Source organism: Gouania willdenowi, chromosome 15, assembly GCF_900634775.1.
Source record: "Gouania willdenowi chromosome 15, fGouWil2.1, whole genome shotgun sequence".
Lineage (NCBI taxonomy): Eukaryota > Metazoa > Chordata > Actinopteri > Blenniiformes > Gobiesocidae > Gouania > Gouania willdenowi.
Genome location: NC_041058.1, coordinates 21,459,679 through 21,480,741, shown reverse-complemented (window position 1 = coordinate 21,480,741; position 21,063 = coordinate 21,459,679). Strand labels below are relative to the sequence as shown.

At 39.7% G+C, this 21,063-nt stretch overlaps 1 protein-coding gene across 3 annotated transcripts in view; it reads left to right on the top strand.

Annotated features, from left to right (window-relative positions):
* Window positions 1-21,063, top strand: part of slx4ip (SLX4 interacting protein) — a 53,207-nt gene that overhangs the window by 23,825 nt on the left and 8,319 nt on the right. For 2 of the 3 annotated variants that reach the window (XM_028468715.1, XM_028468716.1), the window contains 2 exons: window positions 602-670; window positions 6,551-6,639. In XM_028468715.1, the coding sequence (XP_028324516.1) occupies window positions 602-670; window positions 6,551-6,639 (158 nt within the window). The remainder of the gene's footprint in view (window positions 1-601; window positions 671-6,550; window positions 6,640-21,063) is intronic. The other variant, XM_028468717.1, reaches the window with a different exon arrangement.

Genomic DNA, 21,063 nt, shown 5'->3' with positions numbered 1-21,063 from the left:
AAGGATTAATTTCATTACTAATCTTTAATCTTTAAACTTTTATCCCTTCAGAACACAGTAATAGTGCAGGTGACAGACATTTCTATCAATTTGAGCACTTTCAACACCTACAAAATTCATTTACATGCATTTACACGTTATGCGTCGTGTCCTACAGTGCACTATGATAGTATTAAGTTTGGCTTGAGATTCAAACCGCCAACCTTTCAATCATCGGAGGAACTGCTCCCAAACTACTGCTATATTTCTGTAAATCTTTTTTTTTGTCAGGTACCTGAAACACCAGAACAAAAATCTCACTGTTCACGAGTGCTTGTTCCATCAATCACTCGTGAACAGTCTTATTCACATACTAGTGACAGGTTTGTGGCACACTGTCTGGGTAATGACATGTCTGTGTCCAAAGCCGCTTCTTTTTCAACGCAGTCGTAAACGCTTAGAGTGATTTACACATTACATCAGTAGCCATCTCTGTTGTTTACCTTTCAACATTGGCATGTAGCCATAGCCAAGTGCTGATGAGACACTGCTCTGTGTTTTATCTGTAAACTCTTTGTGTTATTTGTGTTTACCATCTCTCTCCATCTTTTTTATTTTTTAGGGGGAAACTTTCACCTGGTTGCAAATTTTGTTCGGCGACATTCCAACCTTAGATGTCTTTGCGAGCAGGGTATGTATCTTTATCCTTTATGTTTGTACAAGCTCAGTCACAGCCTAAGGCAGGGATGGGCAACTCTATCACAGTGGGGGCCACAATCTCGTGATTAAATCCGATTTGAGGGCCACATTATCAATATTCATGTCAGCAATTAGAATAATTAATTAATAATTAATAAACCAATCAGATCCATAACACGGGGAAAAAAAATTCTTTGGGTTTTTTTTGTCTTTGTGGTTTTGATGTTTTGTAAGTTTTTAGTCATTTTGTGTGTTTTTTGTGTCATTGTGTGTGTTTTTGTTAATTTTTGTGCTCTTGGTGTAATTTTGTGTATTATTGGGGTCTCTTTATTTTGTTGTCATGTTCTGTATTTTCCTCAGATTTAGTGTCATTTTAACTGTGTGTCTTTGGAGCTATTCTGTAATTTGTTGTGGTTTTGTGGTACTTTTCTATTTTTTTGGGTTTTTGGTGTAATTTTGTGTATTTTTCTGTGATTTTCTGTATTTTCGTTGTCAATTTGTGCATTTTTGGAGCTATTCTATAATGTGTTGTTGTTTTGTGTGTTTTTGTAGTCAATTTGTTTGTTTATGTGGTTGTTTAGTCTATCTTTGTTGTCATTTTGTGTTTTATGAGTCATTTTTGGAATTCATTTATTGTGTCTTTTTGTGTACTTTGTGGATTTGTGCACTTTGTGTATTATGTTGGGCTTCATATTCCTTCCAAATTTTTGAATTACAACTTTGGGGATTTGATTTGGGGACCGCAAAAAACTAGACTGAGGACCACATGTGGCCCCCGGGCCACCAGTTGTCAATGTCTGGCCTAAGGAGACTAAAATAGACCTCTCCGTTGTTTACATGCTGTCAGATTTCCCACAGAAAAAGCAAGTCATCTGTAGAGTCCATGTTGATTTTTCTCCCCCTCACTGGTTTTTACGTCCTGTCCCTACCTGCTCAAGTCACTGAAGAGAGCAAGCTGCTATTAAGTGGTCCCACTGAGAGGCTACTGGGAGTAAGTAGGGAAAAGATGGAGGAATATTCGTGGTAAGCAGTAAGGGTCTATCTCCATGGCTCATCTGGAGCCTGTGACCCTTGGCCACCTTTTCTTGGGACCAACATGGTTCTCTTCCTGTCAGTAAAGTTAATATCTGCTCCCTGCGGGCCTGGGCCTGAATGTCAGGGTAGCACTGACCTGTTGCAGGCTGAGATGACGGCTTCTCTCAGCAGGCCCATTACACATCAAATTAGACCCAGTCTCCTAAGGTCAAAGGTTGAGTATTGTGGTCTGCTGACTTGACGGTATATACCTGTGTGCAAGTGAGGGTCTTAATCTTAAATGCTCTATATAGTGATTAGTTGGATAGCTGCAGGTCTTAAATTTATAGGTAGGAAGCTTTTAAAGATGAAACACTTAAATAAAGTTTTCAAGGGTGTCGCAATCCGATATTGATATCAGATATTGGTCCGATATCAGCAAAAATAAACAAAACAGCAACAGCAAAAAATGAGTAGGGAATTATATCATCTTGCATCTAAATTCTCCAACATAATCCCTCTGATTCATAATGAGTTTTTATTGGATTTGTTAAGGTTATTTTTCTGGGTCTTCTCATTTTTTTTTTAATATATATATATTTTATTCAATTATAGAATATTCTTATCTTAAGGTTAAAATATATGGAACCCATTCATTAAATTCAAATTCAAATCAACTTTATTTGTTACAGACACAGTCATACACAGTACAATGTGCAGTGAAGTGCATTGTGTGTCACTCCTCCGGGTACTTACACACAGGAACACCAGTATTAAAACTTAATAAGAAAATTCAGTAAAAAACCACAAAGTGCTTTACACAAATTTCATTATCATCCCGTCTAAAGAGAACATGGAAGAACAGTAACAAATAACATGGGAGACAAGAATGGGAGAACTAAATATAGTATAAATATAATAAACATTCAATTGTGCTGTGCCAAATGGTCAAGAGAAATAAAAAAGATCAGTGTTTGTTTTAGCCTTCAGGCAAATATAGCGTCTCCTATTAATGATAAATGGGCCAGTTTTTTCTTATACCTACTGTTTCTGACTATTGTTTTCTGTAGTATTATTACCTAATCAAGCATATTCTAACATTCCACACTACTAACTACGTACTACAAATATGATTCATGCTGATATTGTATGGGTTCAATTTTTGGTATCAGCCAACACTAAATGCAGCAATATTGATATCGGAAGTGAAACAATGTGTTTCGGGACACCCCTAAAGTTTTTGCACTGTTCTTCATCTTGGTTTACTCAACAATTTTAGCTTTTTTGGGTAGATAGACTTGATTTATATACTGCTTTTATGTCTACACTGAAGTAGTGCCAAAGCGCTTTACAACATCAACTCATTCACACATTCACACACCAATGGGACTGAGCTGCCATGCAAGGCAGTGGTCAACCACTAGGAGTAACTTAGGGTTCAAGGACACTTCGACGCATAGACTGGGATTGAACCCCCAACCTCTCAATCAGAATACGACCCTCTACCACCTGAGCTTCTTTGACCAAATAGTATATCGCTATACTTGGGTCACAATACGGTATTATTGCGATATATCACAATATTCTACCCAGTTGATATCAAAATAAACGTAGAGATGAAAAATCATCAGAAGATATTGATCATTCAGAGGACAAATTGAGTCAAAAGTATTTGCTTCAAAATATCCTATTTATTATTTATCCTTATTGTTTTTGCACATTTTCACTGAAAAAAAGAAAATGCAGTGTTACACACTGCCATCAGAAAATAAAGTGCACCAAGTTTCTTTTCACTGAAACTACTGTGTAGAAGACTGAAAGTTACCATGACAACAGAATAACAGCATTGTAACAACTGTACGTGAGAACATTAATGATAAATCACCCTGAGTTACTGACAAACATATTTATCCTATTGTGTCAGTTTAAACACTGATCTGAACAGATTGTATGAAAAGAAAACTACCATCATAACATCAAGTGCATCAAATAACCATTGCAACACATTGATGTGCAGCTCCTACAACGTGCAGGAAATGCAATAGAAAGACGATACATTGATCACTGCAACGCTGGATTCCATTTAGACACGTTTAGCTGCAGTGGTGACAACGTCTCACTGCCAGATCTATAAACAATGCAGCTAAAGACATTTTTAGTCTTATTCTAGGACTCGTCTTTCTCCAAAATTAAATTGGCGGTTAAAAGTAAAACGACCCAAATAAAATGCCGTCGACAAATTTTATGGGTTGATGACGTCAACTACGGTATGTCAGCTAATCAAGGCAATACAATGCAAGATGTTACAGTTGTTTTCTGGTGTGGAGTTTTAAGTTATTTTTCACTACCAACATATTTAGGTTCAAAAAGTTCAGCTTTGTGGAAAGTTAATTCAAAATAAGCATAAACAGAATACAGTGTTTAACTATAGCCTTGAACTCTCCTCTAACAGGGTGTGGGCTTTGGGTTTCTGTAGTTGCAAAAGACGGTTTTAAGTTTATTCATTATGGTATTTATGAGCTTAAACATATCAAACGCAATGTTTTACCTCTGTTTATTAGACCCATTTACGCTAAAAAAACTTGTAAGGTTTAAAAAACATCCATTAGCAGTAGCCATTAGTTAGCCAAATATAATGCTATTTTGAATGCCTGCATTATAAAAGCACCAGTAAAACCAGTAGACCAAAAATTAGAGCCAGGGAATTGATAGCACTGACTTAACATCAACAAAGATGACTCACTGTGTAGTATTTCCAAATAATTTTAGATATCCACCTAATGTTCCCAACGCGGAGATGTTCTGTGCAACCTTTCAGTGAGCTTTTGAAAAAGCCAAAGGGATCATTAATCTGGAATCATTTATCTGTCAGCGGTACCAGTTTTATTCACATGAGTAGGGTAACTAAAGCCTATCCCAGCCTGTGCAGGATGAAATTCAGGTTACACCCTAAACAGGTTGCCAGGTTATTACATGCTAACATATATTACCTCCTACAGTCTATTTGGAGACTAAGGTTAGCCTCACATGCCTGTTTCCAGAGTCTGCGTCCAAACTCTACAGCACTCACGTCGCGGTAAACATTATTTAAACATCCTTCAACGATGGGGCAACATCTTTAACTTCCTAGCCTCTTCGATTTTCACGGTAAAGTAAAACTCAGCCATTATTTTCTTTTGTATTTCCATGTACTTTTTCAGAGTCTGACCTGAAGGAGGTTTTTTTTTTTTGCTACTTTCTCCAGTGGAAATTTGGCAAGCAGATGTTTAACAATCAGTCAGCACCTAAAGCCTCCCACAACATAATTGTCCTTAGTCATCCTTGCTGTGTACCTCTCCCAAAGTACAAGCAATAAGTTTATCCCTGCTTTAAAAGTTAGTTTGACTTTTTATAAGTCTACACAAAAGACCCCAAAGCAGGATCACCACCTTTTATTGGACATCTAGAAGAAAACATTTAAAACAGACACTGATATATTAGTTGGAGCAAAAATGCTATTTGAGTACTCTTGGCACATTTTGCTTACACATAATTTGGTGAATCATACCCAGATAGTACGCATGCGTCCCGCCGATGTCGGCCTCAGATCGTGCGTCGGCATTCTACTCCTAATGCGTCATTTTGTGTGTTTTTTCCCCCAAATCGGTGATACCACTTATGAAAATGTAGAACTATGAAATGTAACTTCCATGAAGCTGTTTTTGTGCTGGGGCTCTTTTGGCTATGCTGCTGAAAATATATTTATGATCATGAACTGTGTCTCTATTTTGTCCACACACAATAAGCTATTTAGTGGTAGTATATTGTTTTTTTTGTTGTTGTAGTGATATTGCCATATTCCTATCAGTTTTAAGTAAATGCTCAACTATGGATATGGAGATATTTATACTAATTGAATGATCCGAGCTAAATAAAGGTTAATATAAGCTGTAGAGAGGCCGTGCTGAGCATCTTTCATCCATCGTACAAACATCGGCCAAACGCTGCGACGTCTGCTCAATGAGCGAACGCTCTCCATAATACGTCTCGTCAGTGCAACTTCATTCATCGTGCCGACGTCGGTGAGATGTATGTGTGCTATCTGGGTATAGTATGTTTGAGGTTGTCTTCTGAGTTTAAGGCAACATGTTAAGATTTAAAGATTACAATTTAATTTAGCATACGCTTTTATCCAAAACGACGTACAATGCGAGCAGTTAGGGTTAAGGGACTTGCTCATTATCCCACAGTGATGACCCAGGTTGAATTCAAACCTGACACCCTCCGATTACAAGCACGCTCTCTCAACCATTATTCCACCACTGTCTGCAAGTTTTGTAGCTTCTTTGCATCAAGGCACTTCTTTTGCATTGTAAAAAGTCAAATAGAAAACCATTTGATTACCGTATACTTCTTTATTGTTCTACTTACTGCCATCTACTGGCATAGATGTGTTTAAATTACTCTATCTTGAAAGCTGTAAAGGCCTGACAGTGTTCTATAACAACAGCGAAAAAGTCTAATGCTGGAAATAACTGAGTGAAATTGATCAGTTTAATGCAACACCCGATGATTTCTCCTCGTATTTATTTCTTTAGACGACAATTCAAAATAAACCTCTGACAAACGTCATTATTATATTACAGGGGCAAGTAGCAGATTATTTCATCCAATATTATTTGTTATTGCAAAAAATTAGAACAAACTGGTTTTAGAAAAGCTTGTGTTGAGTGATTGAATTTAAAAAGCGAAGTTGTGACTAAAATATTTAGCTGTAAATACAGTTGCTGTTTGTAATCTGCTCATTGATTATTACACAGTGGTTAGGCCTGGTTACTAAGTAGCTTTTTTTTCTTGTTCTTTCCCTGCTTGTTTTCAGATTTGCGTGTGTTTCCTGAGAGATATCTCGTGTGTGTGAGCTGTCCAGAGGAGGCCTTAGCGCAACAAAGAAACCCGAGTGTGGCTGCGGTGAGTGCTGTTTATACTCCTCCATTTCCTCTTCCAGTCGCCTGTCTGCGTGTTATTATAGGGATATGTTGCCAAATTGTGCTCTCGCTTAAATTTGCTGCGCCTCTTTACAAGAAGCTGAGCTCTGAACCTACAGGGGCTTTTCGGGGACCTAATGAGAGGAAAACACAGGGGTGATGGGGTCCACAATTTTTTGCAGAGTCAGCCCTTTCTTGAATGCTCCCACCCACTTTTTGACTTCAGTTAATAACTAAAGTAATAGTATGTATCTTTAAAGCTGCTAAACCACATTTTTAAAACTGTACCTGTATGTTATCCAAAAGTTGTTCTCATCCACTGCTGGTGCCAGTGTGTCCCCAAACACACTGCCAAAGTGACATTTCTGCCGTTTCCATGGATTGAAGGTTGTTGACAAAACAAAGGCAGAGGTTGATATTGCGGTTTCAACAGAAACACTCAATAGAGTTTGAAATCGGAGGGATCACGATATCACGCGTAACACGATAAACAAAGCAGAACAAAAGTGAAATCAAGTGAACCACTGTCTGGTCTGGTGGAGAAACTCAAGAAGTCACAAAACTCCAAACCCCACAATGCAATGCGCAAAACCTTTTCCTGAAGTTCGAGTTGCATAATACGTGGAGTAAAAAAAACAACAACTTTTGAGCGGCGATTTCTACCTTTGTGTTTGTTTGAGATGATTTGTGAGAACATCTTTTAGATGACATACAGATAGGGCTGGGTCATATGGATCAAAACTCATATCTCGATATTTTTTCTCAAAATGGCAATACACAATATACATCTGAATATTTTGGGTTAAATATGCTGGTGTGAAATTCCACACAGCCACATTTATTAACAAACAGCTGCATAATATCTTCCACTTTAGTGTTTTTCTCCTGTAAGGGACAGCAGGTGTGAGTGAGTTCTGTTGTGTGGTTTATTTAGGACGCACTCAGCGATAATCTCACTGTGCTTTTCGTGTTTTGAGAAATACAGAAAGCAGCGACTCCTAAAACAAGTATTTTATTACAAAATAAGCAATAAAAACACATATCGATATAGGTGATGTTGTAATTTTCTATTACGCCAAAATAGAAAACTCGATATATTGCCCAGCCCTACACACTGATACATTTTTTAAAACGTGAGTCCTAATGGTTAAACATCTTCAACTTTGTGTGATACTCAAACACGGAACTCTTACATTGACAAAAGTATGCCCGTAATATTCTTTATTGCAACATATTAGAAACTAATGCTGATTATGGAATTCAGTGAGCCTGTGTACATTACCATAAATATCTAATCACTGGGATTAATCAGATAGTTGCAATAATCAAATGTGTTGTTTCCTTACAATTGTGAAATGCAGTCTTATAAAAACCTTGGTTAACGTGTTGCAATCCATGATTAGTATTATGTGAAATAGCATTGCAGATGCTATCAGGTTTGCACTCATATTAGAACAGACATCACACCTTATTGTTTTATGTTTTTTTTTTTTGCCTATTATTCCTCTTTTATGCATCTTTGCTCTTCCCACACTTAAAAATAAAGTACACCCAATTATAAAAGACTGATTGTAACAGTTTCAGTGAAGCATTTGTCAGTGAAAAGTTCACATTGTGTAACCAATTTTCCGGTTGGCGGTGCCATTGCTGTCGACTGTGTCCCTTTTCTCAGGATGTGGTTCTCTGGGCTCGTACAGTACACGGAGAGGGAATGGAAGGGTGGGAGTCTTGTGGTAGGGCTCTCATTAGATGAACCTCCAGCTCAGTTTTGTCAGGCAACCATACCAGACAGAGTGGCTGAAGCTTTGACATGACAAAAACAATAATTTGTTTACATCCTTTACTTGGCAGTTGCTTGTTAGAAAACAGGGTTTTTTAGGGTCATTTTCTGGTTCCCAGGAAAGACAGAAAATGAATGAATGAATGAAACATGTTTACTCTCTTAATCACAACTCATTTGTGTATAATAATGATGCTGTCAAAATGTAATGAGGTCCTGGAGTTCCCTGTCAAAGTGGATCTCATCTAAAAAGCCTTCTTTAATTCCACAACTGTTGACAGCATGATCCTACCAGTCGTGAGAAATACCATGTTTCCCTGTTTTCAGTGAGGTTTTGGTTATGTTGTTAGGATTTGGTTTGGTTCAGTTGTCATGCAAAATCCACAGTGGAAATTTGCTCATCCAGGATGCATTTTTCTATGAGGTCAGAGGGTTATTTTATAAAAGAAGCAGTGTAACATGGTTTCTTCTAGTTGTGTGGTCTAAGAAGATAAATACGCTACATGAGGACTGTCCGATCTCCTGCATTGGCTATAGGGGGGGCTGCGCCCCCATATCGCTATACACAATGTGGGACATGGTGTCCTGTAAACAGATGCATATAAGTGTTTTACTTCATTGTTACTACGATTTCTTGTGTTTCTTTGCCAGACAAGGTAGACAAGGATTGGCTTGACAATACCACCATTATCACCTTACTCCATAGGACATTCAATTTGGGCCAGATTCTGATCTTTCAATGTAAGGCCCAGAATAAACAACAGCTATTGATTTGCTGCAAACCTTCAGTCCTTGAACACACCACAAATGTGTTGGGAAGTGACTCTGGCAGAGTTTTTCTGGGCAAACGCAAGAAATCATGGTAAGAATGAAAAAAAACCACATTGCATCCATCTATGGGACTCCACATCCCACAATGCAATGCACACAACTTTTGCGACTATGACAATGACAGTGTTTTATAGTGGAGATCAAAACAAACTTTTGAGCAGCAATTTCAATCTTTTCAAATGATCGATGTATTGATCTATGAGACCTACACTATGAATTTATATAATGAAATGTATTGTCTCCAGCAGCTTTAAGATTTATTTAACCAGGTTATTTATTGAGGACAAATTCTCATTTTCATTGATGATCTGGTCATTGATGCAGTACTACTCTAAGTCAGGCGTCACCAACCTTTCAGAAACCACGAGCTACTTGAAAGTTACTGATTAATTCAAAGGGCTACCATTTTGATATAGACTGAAATACTAAGACTTCATGGTTTTACTTTAATTAGAGAGAAAGCAAATGAAGCATCACTAGCTTTAACTTAAAAAGGTAGGAAATACTTAAGTTTCAACATGCAGGTTTTTTTTCATCTTAATTCATTTATGCAATTGTTTCATTTTCAAATGACCACTTCTGAAACATTTAAATGGAAATCATCATGCTCCTATTTTACTGGCCACTAGCTACTTTACAATTCAGCATGTATGTAGGACTTTTTAAAAACGTCAAAATTTAAACACCAAATCTGCACCATCTTTAACAAAAACCATTCTGTGATACTTGAACACATTTGTCACAATGTTTGAGTGAAAATAAACATTTAAAGATGGTCAATTCAATATTAAAAGATAACTTATCAGCACCTATTAACTCTACGAAGACACCGACTACATCTGTGATCTGTATTTATCATTGTGAGTTTAAAGCCTGGCAAGTAAATTACATTTTAGACTGAGCTTATTGGTGACTAGTGCTGTTAGATCAGGCCTGAGGGACCTCCAGTGGTCCATGCGGGCTACCTGGTGATCCCTGCTCTAAGTAATAGGAAGTATCAATTGTTTGTTTGTTTTTTACAGCCCAACACAAACATGCCAATAAAGGGCACCCTTCACAAATTGGCTTCTGTGAATTTGTAAATTGTGTATTTAAGTCCTATCACTTGTTGTTTTACCAGGTTAGGTGTCATCAGATAAATTCAATTCAACTTTATTTATTTAGCGCACATTACACCAAAGTCATCTCAAAGCGCTAAAAAAAAAAAAAAAAAAAAAATAGAGCTCATAGTGAGAAAAAGAACCCCAACAAGATCCACATGAACAAGCATTTAGCGACAGTGGGACCAGGTTCAGAGGTGGCAGCCATCCACTTCGACTGGTTGGGTTAGTGAACAAAAGGGCAAACAGAATAGGATAGTAGGATGGTCTATCAGAGTGTCCCAGACATGTTGAGCCGCGAACCATTGATCAGTCCATCCGAGTGTTCCAGACTAGTTGAGTCGCGAACCATTGATCAGTCCATCCGAGTGTTCCAGACAAGTTGAGCTATGAACCATTGATCAGTCCATCCAAGTGTTCCAGACTAGTTGAGCTATGAACCATTGATCAGTTCATTTGAGTGTTCCAGACTAGTTGAGTCGCGAACCATTGATCAGTCCATCCGAGTGTTCCAGACTAGTTGAGCTATGAACCATTGATCAGTCCATCCGAGTGTTCCAGACTAGTTGAGCTATGAACCATTGATCAGTCCATCCAAGTGTTCCAGACTAGTTGAGCTATGAACCATTGATCAGTCCATCCGAGTGTTCCAGACTAGTTGAGCTATGAACCATTGATCAGTCCATCTGAGTGTTCCAGACTAGTTGAGCTATGAACCATTGATCAGTCCATCCCAGTGTTTCAGACTAGTTGAGCCGCGAGCCATCGATGTGTGGTATCTGTCAGTATTAGCACTGTAAGTAGCTTTGAGTTTTACATGCAGAATGTTCTCCTCTCATCACTCCCTCCCCCATGTGTTCCAACATATGAAATGCCTTTGTACTTTGCAACCCCAGACATGATCATGACTTTAATCAGTCATGAAGATCATATCAGTCTGATGTACACCAATTAGTTTAACCTACAAACATCAGGTTTACATGAGGTAGTTGGAAGTAGAGGCTGTAAATCAGCAACATCTTTTTTCTGTTGACGCTTTAAGCTTCACTGTGTTTGTCCATCAGCAGCAATAGTGAGCAGGGCAGCCTGGGAAGATGGAGCTTGTGTTTACGATTGCGGCTGTTGTTTTCTAGTCAGGCACAGAGTGGGCAGCTGAGGTGAGTGGCGTGCTGAGCTGCAGAAGTTTGGATCAAAGGCAGAGCAGATGTGCTTTCAACTCTCCCCCCTTCGTCTGAGCTCTGGACAAGCTTTTGTGTTTACTCATGACCTCAGCACGCCTCTGTTCTCCACAGCTCACAACACTAGTGCAGTCCTTTCCCAAGCGTCCAGCGTCTGTTGACCTCCTCTACACCTTAGCCAAACAACTCAGCTTTAACATCGTTCAGTACATTATTGTTCTATGTGATTTCTTTTCATGAGACTAAAATCATTTTAGACAATTAACAACTTGTCCTTATCTCTTTTCGTGGGTGGATCCACAGATGTTGTCATTTTTGGGGATAAGAACGGCCCTGTGCTAGAGTTAAAGTATGTGCCCATGCTTGTTTGTTGACTTTGTTACAGAGAAGATGTGGTAAGCTTAGACAAACAGGGTGGGTGGAGGATAACGGCAGGAATTTGTGGTCTGCATTCAAGACATCTCTGCAGGAAGTATTATGATCATGTTTTTAGTCCTTAAAGCTAAACGATTTACTAATATTAATCACATGATTGTGAAGCAGTTCAAAGCGCTTTGAACTGAAAGGAATTATTCTGCTAGTCATTTAGATTGTTTATGGGATTTAAACCAAGTATGAATGAGGCTGAGGAGTAAAAAAGTTGGCCTTGCTCAAGGCTTTGTTGATGCTGTGTGTGTTTTGGTTAAAAACATTTAAAACAGGGATCAATGGTTGATGTTTAATTGTGACCTGTTTTCTGACTTTCACCTCGTGAATGTTTCCTGGCATTGTTTACAGCAGTGAAAAGGTTCTTGAAACAAAGATCTTTTCGTGCTCAAGTACAATTTCTGTTCAGTGAAACAGCCCAAGTAAAAGATTTTCACTTTTTTTTCTTCTCGTTACAAATTAACTCAAAACAAAACGTGCATCACTCCATCAAACATTTTGAAGTGTTTGTTAAAGCTGCTGGAGCTGATAATTTTTTTTGCAGATATAGACATACAGTAGTGTAGTCCTCATAGATCAATAAGAAGATAATTTGCTTGGAAAAAAAATATGTAAAAGCTAGAAATTGCAGCTTGAAAGTTTGTTTTCATCTCCACAGTAAAAACACTTATTGACATTTTCACTACTACTATATTATTTATACTTGGGTTTCCAATGCTTTCAAGGTATTTCCTTTAGGAAATAATTACTTATTATCATTTAAATGAAATTAAACTAAACAGTGATACTTTGCAGTTTAATGCATAAGAGTACAGTGTATTTTGTGTTGATCTAGTCAATGAAGGTTCTAGTACTAACTTATAAATGAATAGGTTTGAGATGTATTTATCAAGCAACGTTTTCAAATACTAAAATAGATTTATATTCAGAAGTATTTTCGATCACTGACAGGTATTTGGTCTTATCAGTGGATTACTTCCAAGTGCAGCTGTGTTTAAAGATAACCAACATAATCTTCCTGTCTGTATTTTTGCCTTATCTGCGATGTATTTTATGAAGCCTGCTGCTGGCTATCTTTTTGAAGTTGTTTCCAGAAGTCATTCAGACCAGAGGGAAGCTTTAAGAATTTCTCCCGTTATCCTTTTAAACCAAATGATTCATTCTCTCTGCTCTGCTTGCCCTTTTGTGAGGCTTATGTTCAGTTTCAGCCTGACATCCAGATGTGCTGTGGTGTTGCAGCTCCTGTTGTGGAGCTGTGTTGTTCTGGAGGCTCTGGGGCCGGGGAGGGCACCATCGGCCTACTTTAAATGCTGGATCACGAGGAGCGTTTTGCTGCTTTGTGTGTGAGGACAAGAAGTCTGACTCCCCTCTTCTTTTTTCCTCAAGTATTGATGGTTGTGGCAACGGTTAATATTTCAACAACTCATCCCTGCCTCATCATACTCACTGATGCTATGTGGTGTTTGCGTCAATCCCTGCAAGATTTGTCCACCTCGGTTACCACACACTTGTTTTTTTTTTTTTTATAATTTTATTTATGAAATGCAAGTCACAGATATAACTGTATACAAAAGCGTACAATTTCTTTTCTTTTTATACAATTGAACAATTTGGACAAAAAAAACAAAAACTTGATCCAAACAAAACAAAGAAAGCCCCGCCCTCCCCTCACCCCAAACCCCTGAGCCTCTTAAATAATTACCGTGCAAATATGACTACAAAATAGATATGAAAAAGTACATACGCATATATACACTTACCTCTGCACAGCACATACACCCCCACATATACACATGTCCACACATATTTAAGTGCACATGTGCAGCTACACATCTACACATGAACCATGCATGTGCGCATCCTCATACCTGCCTCAATAGCTGTCAACAACAGTACAGAATGAATATCGATGGCTGCCCACTCCCTGGTTGTTGATGCGGAACCGCCATGCTGGCATATTTTATAATGAATATGTTGTGGGGGGGTCATCTGCCGCCAGTGGACCGACACAGAGAGAAGTGGTGCTCACATGAGCCCACAGTGGGTGCTTACAAACAGACTTCCGTAGCTGGGAGCCCATCCAAATAGGAGAGCAATGGTCTCCAGTGGGAGTAGAATCTATTAGATGAGCCTCTAAGTGAGAACTTGATCTTTTCAAGTTCAAGAAGAGAGAGAATGTTGCGTAACCAAACTTTGACTGAAGGTGGTATGGAAGACTTCCATAACAAGAGGATTCTTCTACGAGCAATAAGGGACGCAAAGGCTATGACATTGTTTTGAATATTCATAGTACGAAGGTCGTCTGGAGGTTTGCCGAAAATGGCAATATGTGGGGTAGGAAGTATATTAATGTCCAAAACATCTTAAATTGTTTTAAAGAATAGTTGCCAAAATGTGGGCAGTTTAGGACATGACCAAAACATATGAGTGAGATTGCATGGGGTTTGAGAACATCTATTGCAATTTTGGTCAACGGTGTCTGGATAGAGGGTTGAAAGTTTCTCCTTGCTATAATGTAATCTATGCAGGACCTTAAATTGTATGAGAGAGAGTCTAGCACAACTGGACGAGTTAACAGCCCTCAAGGCCCCCTCCCAGAAATCCTCAGAGAAATTAAGTTGTAGTTCTGACTCCCAGTGTACCTTGATTTTATTAATAGATTCGCTCATAGGAGAGAGTAATTTATAAAAGAATGAAACATGGCCTTTTGTTAAGGTTTTAGCCTTAAGAATCAAGTCTATTCCACTAGGTGTTGGAGTCTGTGGGAATGATGTAGTGTGCGTTTTTGCAAAGTTCCGCAGTTGAAAGTACCGGAAGAAGTCTGATTTATGTAGGTTAAGAGTAGAGATTAATTGATTAAAACTTGCAAACACACCATCCATGTACAGGTCTCCCAAAATACATAATCCCTTCTTTTCTAAGGTGGCAAATGGTGAGTCGGTCTTCGCTGGAATAAAGAGATGATTATTGCAAATAGGAGATGCTAGAGGGACAGTGAGCCATCCAAGGTGATGCCGTATTTGTGCCCAAATTTTAAGAGTTCCAACAACAACTGAATTAGAAGTGAAATCTGACAGCGTGAGGGGCAAGGTACTGCAAGCCAAAGCCAACAGAGATGAGGAACATGAGACGGACTCACTTCGGCACCACTTGAGGTGAGGGCTTGTGAACCATGTTATAATCTTGTTCATAGTGGCTGCCCAATAGTAGCCAATAAGATTAGGTAGTCCCAGCCCCCCAATTGATCTATCCCTGCAGAGCAGTGTTCGATTTGCCCTTGAACGTTTATTAGCCCAGATGAATGATGAAATAATACCATTTATGGCTGTGAAAAACGATTTCGGAAGAAACACCGGGAGGCATTGAAAGACATACAAATATCTCGGTAGTACATTCATTTTAATTATTTGTATCCTACCTGCTAAAGATAACGGCAGATAGTCCCATTTTTGTAAATCTGATTTAACTGCAGCTGTCAATGAGGTCAAATTCCTCTCACGCATAGTTCGTATAGAGTGTGTAATTGTAATGCCAAGGTAGTTAAATCCTGTGATAGCTGGTTTGAAAGGAATAGACGAGGGAGGTATGTCTTTGGCTGACTGGTTTATTGGGAAGTATTCACTTTTAGAGATGTTAAGTTTATATCCAGATATGCGACCGAAAGAGTTCAACAGTGTCAGGATATGAGGAATGCTTTTCAGAGGATTTTTGACATATAAAAGCAAGTCATCTGCATGTAATGAGACCCGATGTTCTATGCCCCATCTTTCAATACCCTCAAAGTCTGCTCTCCTCTTCAGAGCAGCTGACAACGGCTCAATCGCCAGTGCAAACAGCAGTGGGGATAACGGGCACCCTTGTCGGGTGCCCCGAAAAAGTGAAAACGGCGTAGAGCATTGATTATTTGTGCAGACTGAAGCATAAGGAGAAGAGTGAAGTAGTTTGACCCATGAGATAAGATTACTATTAAACCCAAACTGTTGCAGAGTAAAGAAAAGATATTCCCACTCCACCCTGTCAAATGCTTTCTCGGCGTCGAGAGATATTATGGCCTCTGGGACATTGGAGGGGGATGGTGAGAGGATGACGTTAAGGAGCGTTCTTATGTTAGAATATGAATGTCTTCCTCTTATAAATCCTGTCTGGTCATCTGAAATGATCAGGGGCATGACGGACTCTAATCGACGAGCTAATAGTTTTGCAAGTATTTTAACATCTACTGGAAGGAGTGATATTGGGCGGTAGGATGCACAGTTTAGTGGGTCTTTACCCTTCTTGAAAATTAAGGAGATGGAAGCTTGCATTAATGTGGGTGGCAGGGTGCCTTGTTGAAATGAATAATTAAACATGTCGAGTAAAAGTGGAGCTAACTGATCTGAGAATTTTTTAAAGAATTCGACCGGGTATCCGTCAGGACCAGGTGATTTGCCACTGTTCATTAACTGTATTGCTTCCTTGATTTCGGACAGAGTGATAGCAGTGTCTAGTTTCAGATTATTTTCAGGCGAGACCTTGGGTAGGTCTAGATTTTCAAAAAAAATTATTTAGTTGATTTCTATCCGTGTGAGATTCTGATGTGTATAGCTGGGAAAAGAATGACCTAAAAGTACTATTTATTTTGTCCGGGTCAAACGTTATGGAGCCTGACTCGTCCATTATCTGGATAATTTGATTCGAAGCAGATCAGGTTTTAAGCTGATGTGCTAATCGGCGTCCAGCTTTGTTACCATGCTCATATACTAGTCCCCGAGAGCGAAGGAGGAGCTGTTCAGCTTCAGTGGTGAGAAGGAGATCTCGTTCGGTTTGAAGTTTTATTCTTTCTTTGTACAGGTCCGGTGTACCTGTATTTGACAATCGATTATCCAAGTCTCCGATAGATTCCTCTTGCTCTTTTTGCCGGGACCTCCGTAATTTATTTGCATGTGAAGTGAAAGAAATTATTCTACCCCTCAGATAGGCTTTGAGAGTGTCCCATATTATAGATGGGGAGGTTTCATTATTTCTATTAGTTTCACAGAAGAATGTAATAGAGTCCGAGATGTACTTACAAAAGTCAACATCTGCTAGTAAAATGGACTTGATTTTATATAGCACTTTATCACCACATTGAAGCAGTCTCAAAGCGCTTTACATATCAGCTCATTCACCCAATCACTCTCACATTCACACACCAGTGGGACAGGACTGCCATGCAAGGCGCTAGTTGACCACTGGGAGCAACTTAGGGTTCAGTGTCTTGCCCAAGGACACTTCGACGCATAGTCAGGTACTGGGATCGAACCCCCAACCTCTCGATCAGAAGACGACCCACTACCACCTGAGCCACGGTCGCCCTAAAAGAGGACTCAGACTCCAATGTCTGAATCCTTTTGGTTTCATACTAAAATGGAGGTCCAAAATTACCGTGGAACGATCCGACACTGTGATGGGTAAGTACTGAGTAAAGATAATTGCTGAGGAAAGTTTTTTATCTTTCAGGAAATAGTCTATACGGGAAAAGGAACGGTGTACATGAGAAAAAAAGGAGTATTGTTTAATGGAGGGATGTAAGAGTCACCAGGGGTCAATAAATCCGTATTGTGCCATAAACGTAAAAAAAGCCTGGGACATTGGTGTGGCTGATCGTGTAACAGACCTATCTAGTATCGGGTCAATTACACAATTCATGTCTCCTCCCATTATTAGCAGATGAGAGTCTAAATTGGGAATGGTAGCAAATAGTGAGCTTACAAAATTGTGATCGTCCCAATTGGGAGCATAGACTGATACTAGGATTACTTGTTTTTCATATAATGTCCCCGTGACAACAACATAACGACCGCTTGAGTCTGTCAGTATTCTATCTGGGTTAAAGTGTACATTTTTCCTGATCAATATAGCTGTACCCCCTGTTTTCCCATAAATTGAGAATGAAAACATTTGTTAATCCAAGGCCTATTTAATTTTCTGTGATCTGCGTTACATAGATGAGTCTCTTGAAGAAACATTATGTCGGCATTGAGGTTTTTGATATGGGTCATAATTTTCGTAAGTTTGATCGCAGCGTTTAGCCCACCAGTATTTAGTGAAATGATCCTCACAGCCCGTCCACTAGCAGCACCCCCATTGACTACACTAGCCATGATCCAGCATCCAGCAGTAGATTGGTAGGTCAACTCCAGGGAGCAAGCAGCCAGAGGTGCATGTGAACCTGTGCAAAGAGACAGCACAACATGAGATGAAGACGAACAAAAAACAAAATTCTAAGTAAACAGTTTCAGGTAAAGAGGTTCTTCCCCACCCCCCTTCCCCATTCCCCAACTCTTCGACCTTCCCTTTCTGTGTCATCTTTCCTCTTCTTCTGTCTGTGTCAGCTCTGCAGCTTCTTTATACTGTTTGAAACCCCCAAAGTCCTTTGTGTGAACCTTGAACATGTTAATAACTTTTGTACAACGCGTAGATAGATATGGGAGAGGTTTTGAATAGTCAGTATAAATCAATAGCAACAATGAATTGAAAATTAAATAAAGTAAAGTAAATAATGAAAAGAAAAATAAACAAGTAAAATTTAAAATAATAATAGTAAAGTAAAATAAATAAATAAAATAATCTTGTGCAATGTACGTATAAACATTTGAGAGGTATTGAATACCTGAAGCGATTAAATAGTCACAACATGGTGAAAACAAAGTAAAGCAAATTAAAAATACTAATAACAAAAAAAAAATTAAAATAATAATAATAAGAGATACTGAAATACAATACATTAAACACTTGGATTTGAAAATTAAATGGTCAATTGTAGTCACAATTCCTCCCTCATTATATACATAGAAAAATTATAGTAGTTTCTCACCATGTAGTAACTTAACAGCACAACATCATCCTATGAACTATTATCCGGCTACACATCAGAACAGTCAAACAGTGAGGCTTCAGGCCTGAGCTCCACAATGTCCAACACGACTCCAAACCTCTCCAAGCAAACAAGATAACCAAGTATATTGTCCAAATAGAGTAAAAAATAAATAAACACTGACTGGTGCTAAGGCACAAAAGGTTCCCATTTGAAACAAGCAGCTTACCGATGTGTAATGTTAATTTTGCCCCCTCTTGTAAGGAGGCTAGGTTACCTTAGCCCACATCAACGGCCGGTGAGTTAGCACCTAAGCTAATCAGGCCTCGAGGTTTGTTGATAATCGGCCACGAAGACTGAGGCCTCCTCCGGAGATGAGAATCTCCTCCTCGCTCCATTCTCTAGGGTAATCTGCAGTCGGGCCGGGAAAAGGAGTGCAGGCCGAAGGTTGAGATTATAGAGCTGGGCCATCACCACACGGTATTTAGCCCGTTCCTTGGCAACCTCTGGCGTGTAATCCTCGAAGATCTGAATTGGTGACCCCCGGTACTGGAGCTTCCCTCGGCTTCTACGGGCCTCTCGGATGATCAATTCCCTGGTCTGATAGCGATGGAAACGGACTATCACCGGTCTCGGTCGGGAGCCTGGTTGTGGTTTGGCGGTGACCGTCCTGTGGGCCCTGTCCAACTCAGGAGGAGACTGTAGAATCTGGTCACCAAATATCTCTGCCAGAACGTCAGCGAAGAAACTTGTGGGTCTGGGGCCCTCGATGGATTCAGGCAAGCCGATTATTCTAATGTTATTTCTGCGGCTGCGGCCCTCCAAATCGATCGCCTTAGCCGTTAGCTTGGTGTTGTTAGCCTCAAGTGCCACACACTTCTCCTCTAGTGCCCGGATCCGCTGGTCTTGCAGCTCGACATGGGATTCTAAAGAGTCTATACGTTGACCCTGCTCTGTCATCGTTGACTGTATTTTTTCAAGTCTCATTTCCAAAGCGGCAAATGAAGCTTTAAAGTCGGCTGCGAGGCTTGCTCTGTGGGCCTCCAGCATGGCGGCTATGCTAGTTAGCGCTGTGTCGCTATTAGTCGCAGAGGCATCCGCTTCTGTCTTTTTTGCCGACTTTGTAGCTTTCGACATCTCTCTGGGCTGGTTTAGGTTTAGATTATAGTTATAACCCTCGAAGCAGGTTGGGGGTTTTAAGGAAAAAGTAGATTTTCAAAGTTGTAGCTGCGGGAGACAGAGACGACGCACCCTATCCCATGTTCACCCAAACCGGAAGTCCACACTTGTTTTTTTTTTAATCCATAGCTTTGTAATGATTGTAATATTGTTCACGCATGACCTCACTCTGTCTCTTTCCCTTTGTCTGTGCTACCTCTAAGTCGTGTTGTAATTGCTCTAAGTAGTGACTAACCCTGGGACCCCTGGTGCTGATAGTTTATGATCTAGTCTCGTCTTTAACTTTCTTAGCATATCCAACCTCTTCCTCTCCTCATGCTTCTTCCTTTCCATGCCTCTGTTCTTTCACTCTGCTGCTCGTTTGAAGTCGTGCCGACAGGAACAGAAAAGCTCTAAACTTTCCCAGCGACCCTCCCTTTGGTTTCTTGTTGATTTTTCTTTCAAGTTCATTTTCAAAGCACACTTATTCATATTAAACAGATGAGGATACATATCAAGGCATAACAATGCAAATGATGGTGCTCGCTTGGTTCTCACAGTTGTTGCTGTTGGGTTGGGTTTGTGAGTCGTGTAGGCAAAAATGCAAATCTGTGCGTCACTGTTCTACATCCAAGTCTTGTGCTTGTTGGAGGTTTTGAATGAGAGAGGAACATAAAGACTGAGCATCTGCCCACACTGGAGCATGACTCTGTCCCCGCACAAAGAAGAGCCTGTGGAGGACTTCCTGTTTGAGGATTCTTGTGTTTGTGGGCATGTTGGAGAGACTGCTGAGGTCAGCCAGTGTGACTCTGGGGGGGCTGCATCTGCTTTTGTTGCTCTCCCCTCTTAACACTCTTTCTTTCTCGTGTTCTGTTGTATCCTCTCCCTGGTTTCTTGTTAACTCCGCCCTCTTCATGTCGCTCAGCCTCCCTATTCACTGCCCTCCCTCTGTCTGGCCTCTTTATTTCATCTACGACATCACAGACAGTTGCTAAGGCTCAACACGGGGCAAAGCCACAATGCTCTAGTTAGCCGTTCAAGCTTGGGACAATCCCCCATTTTCCCTTTGTGTGTGCGACCATTGGTCAATAGTGGCAGA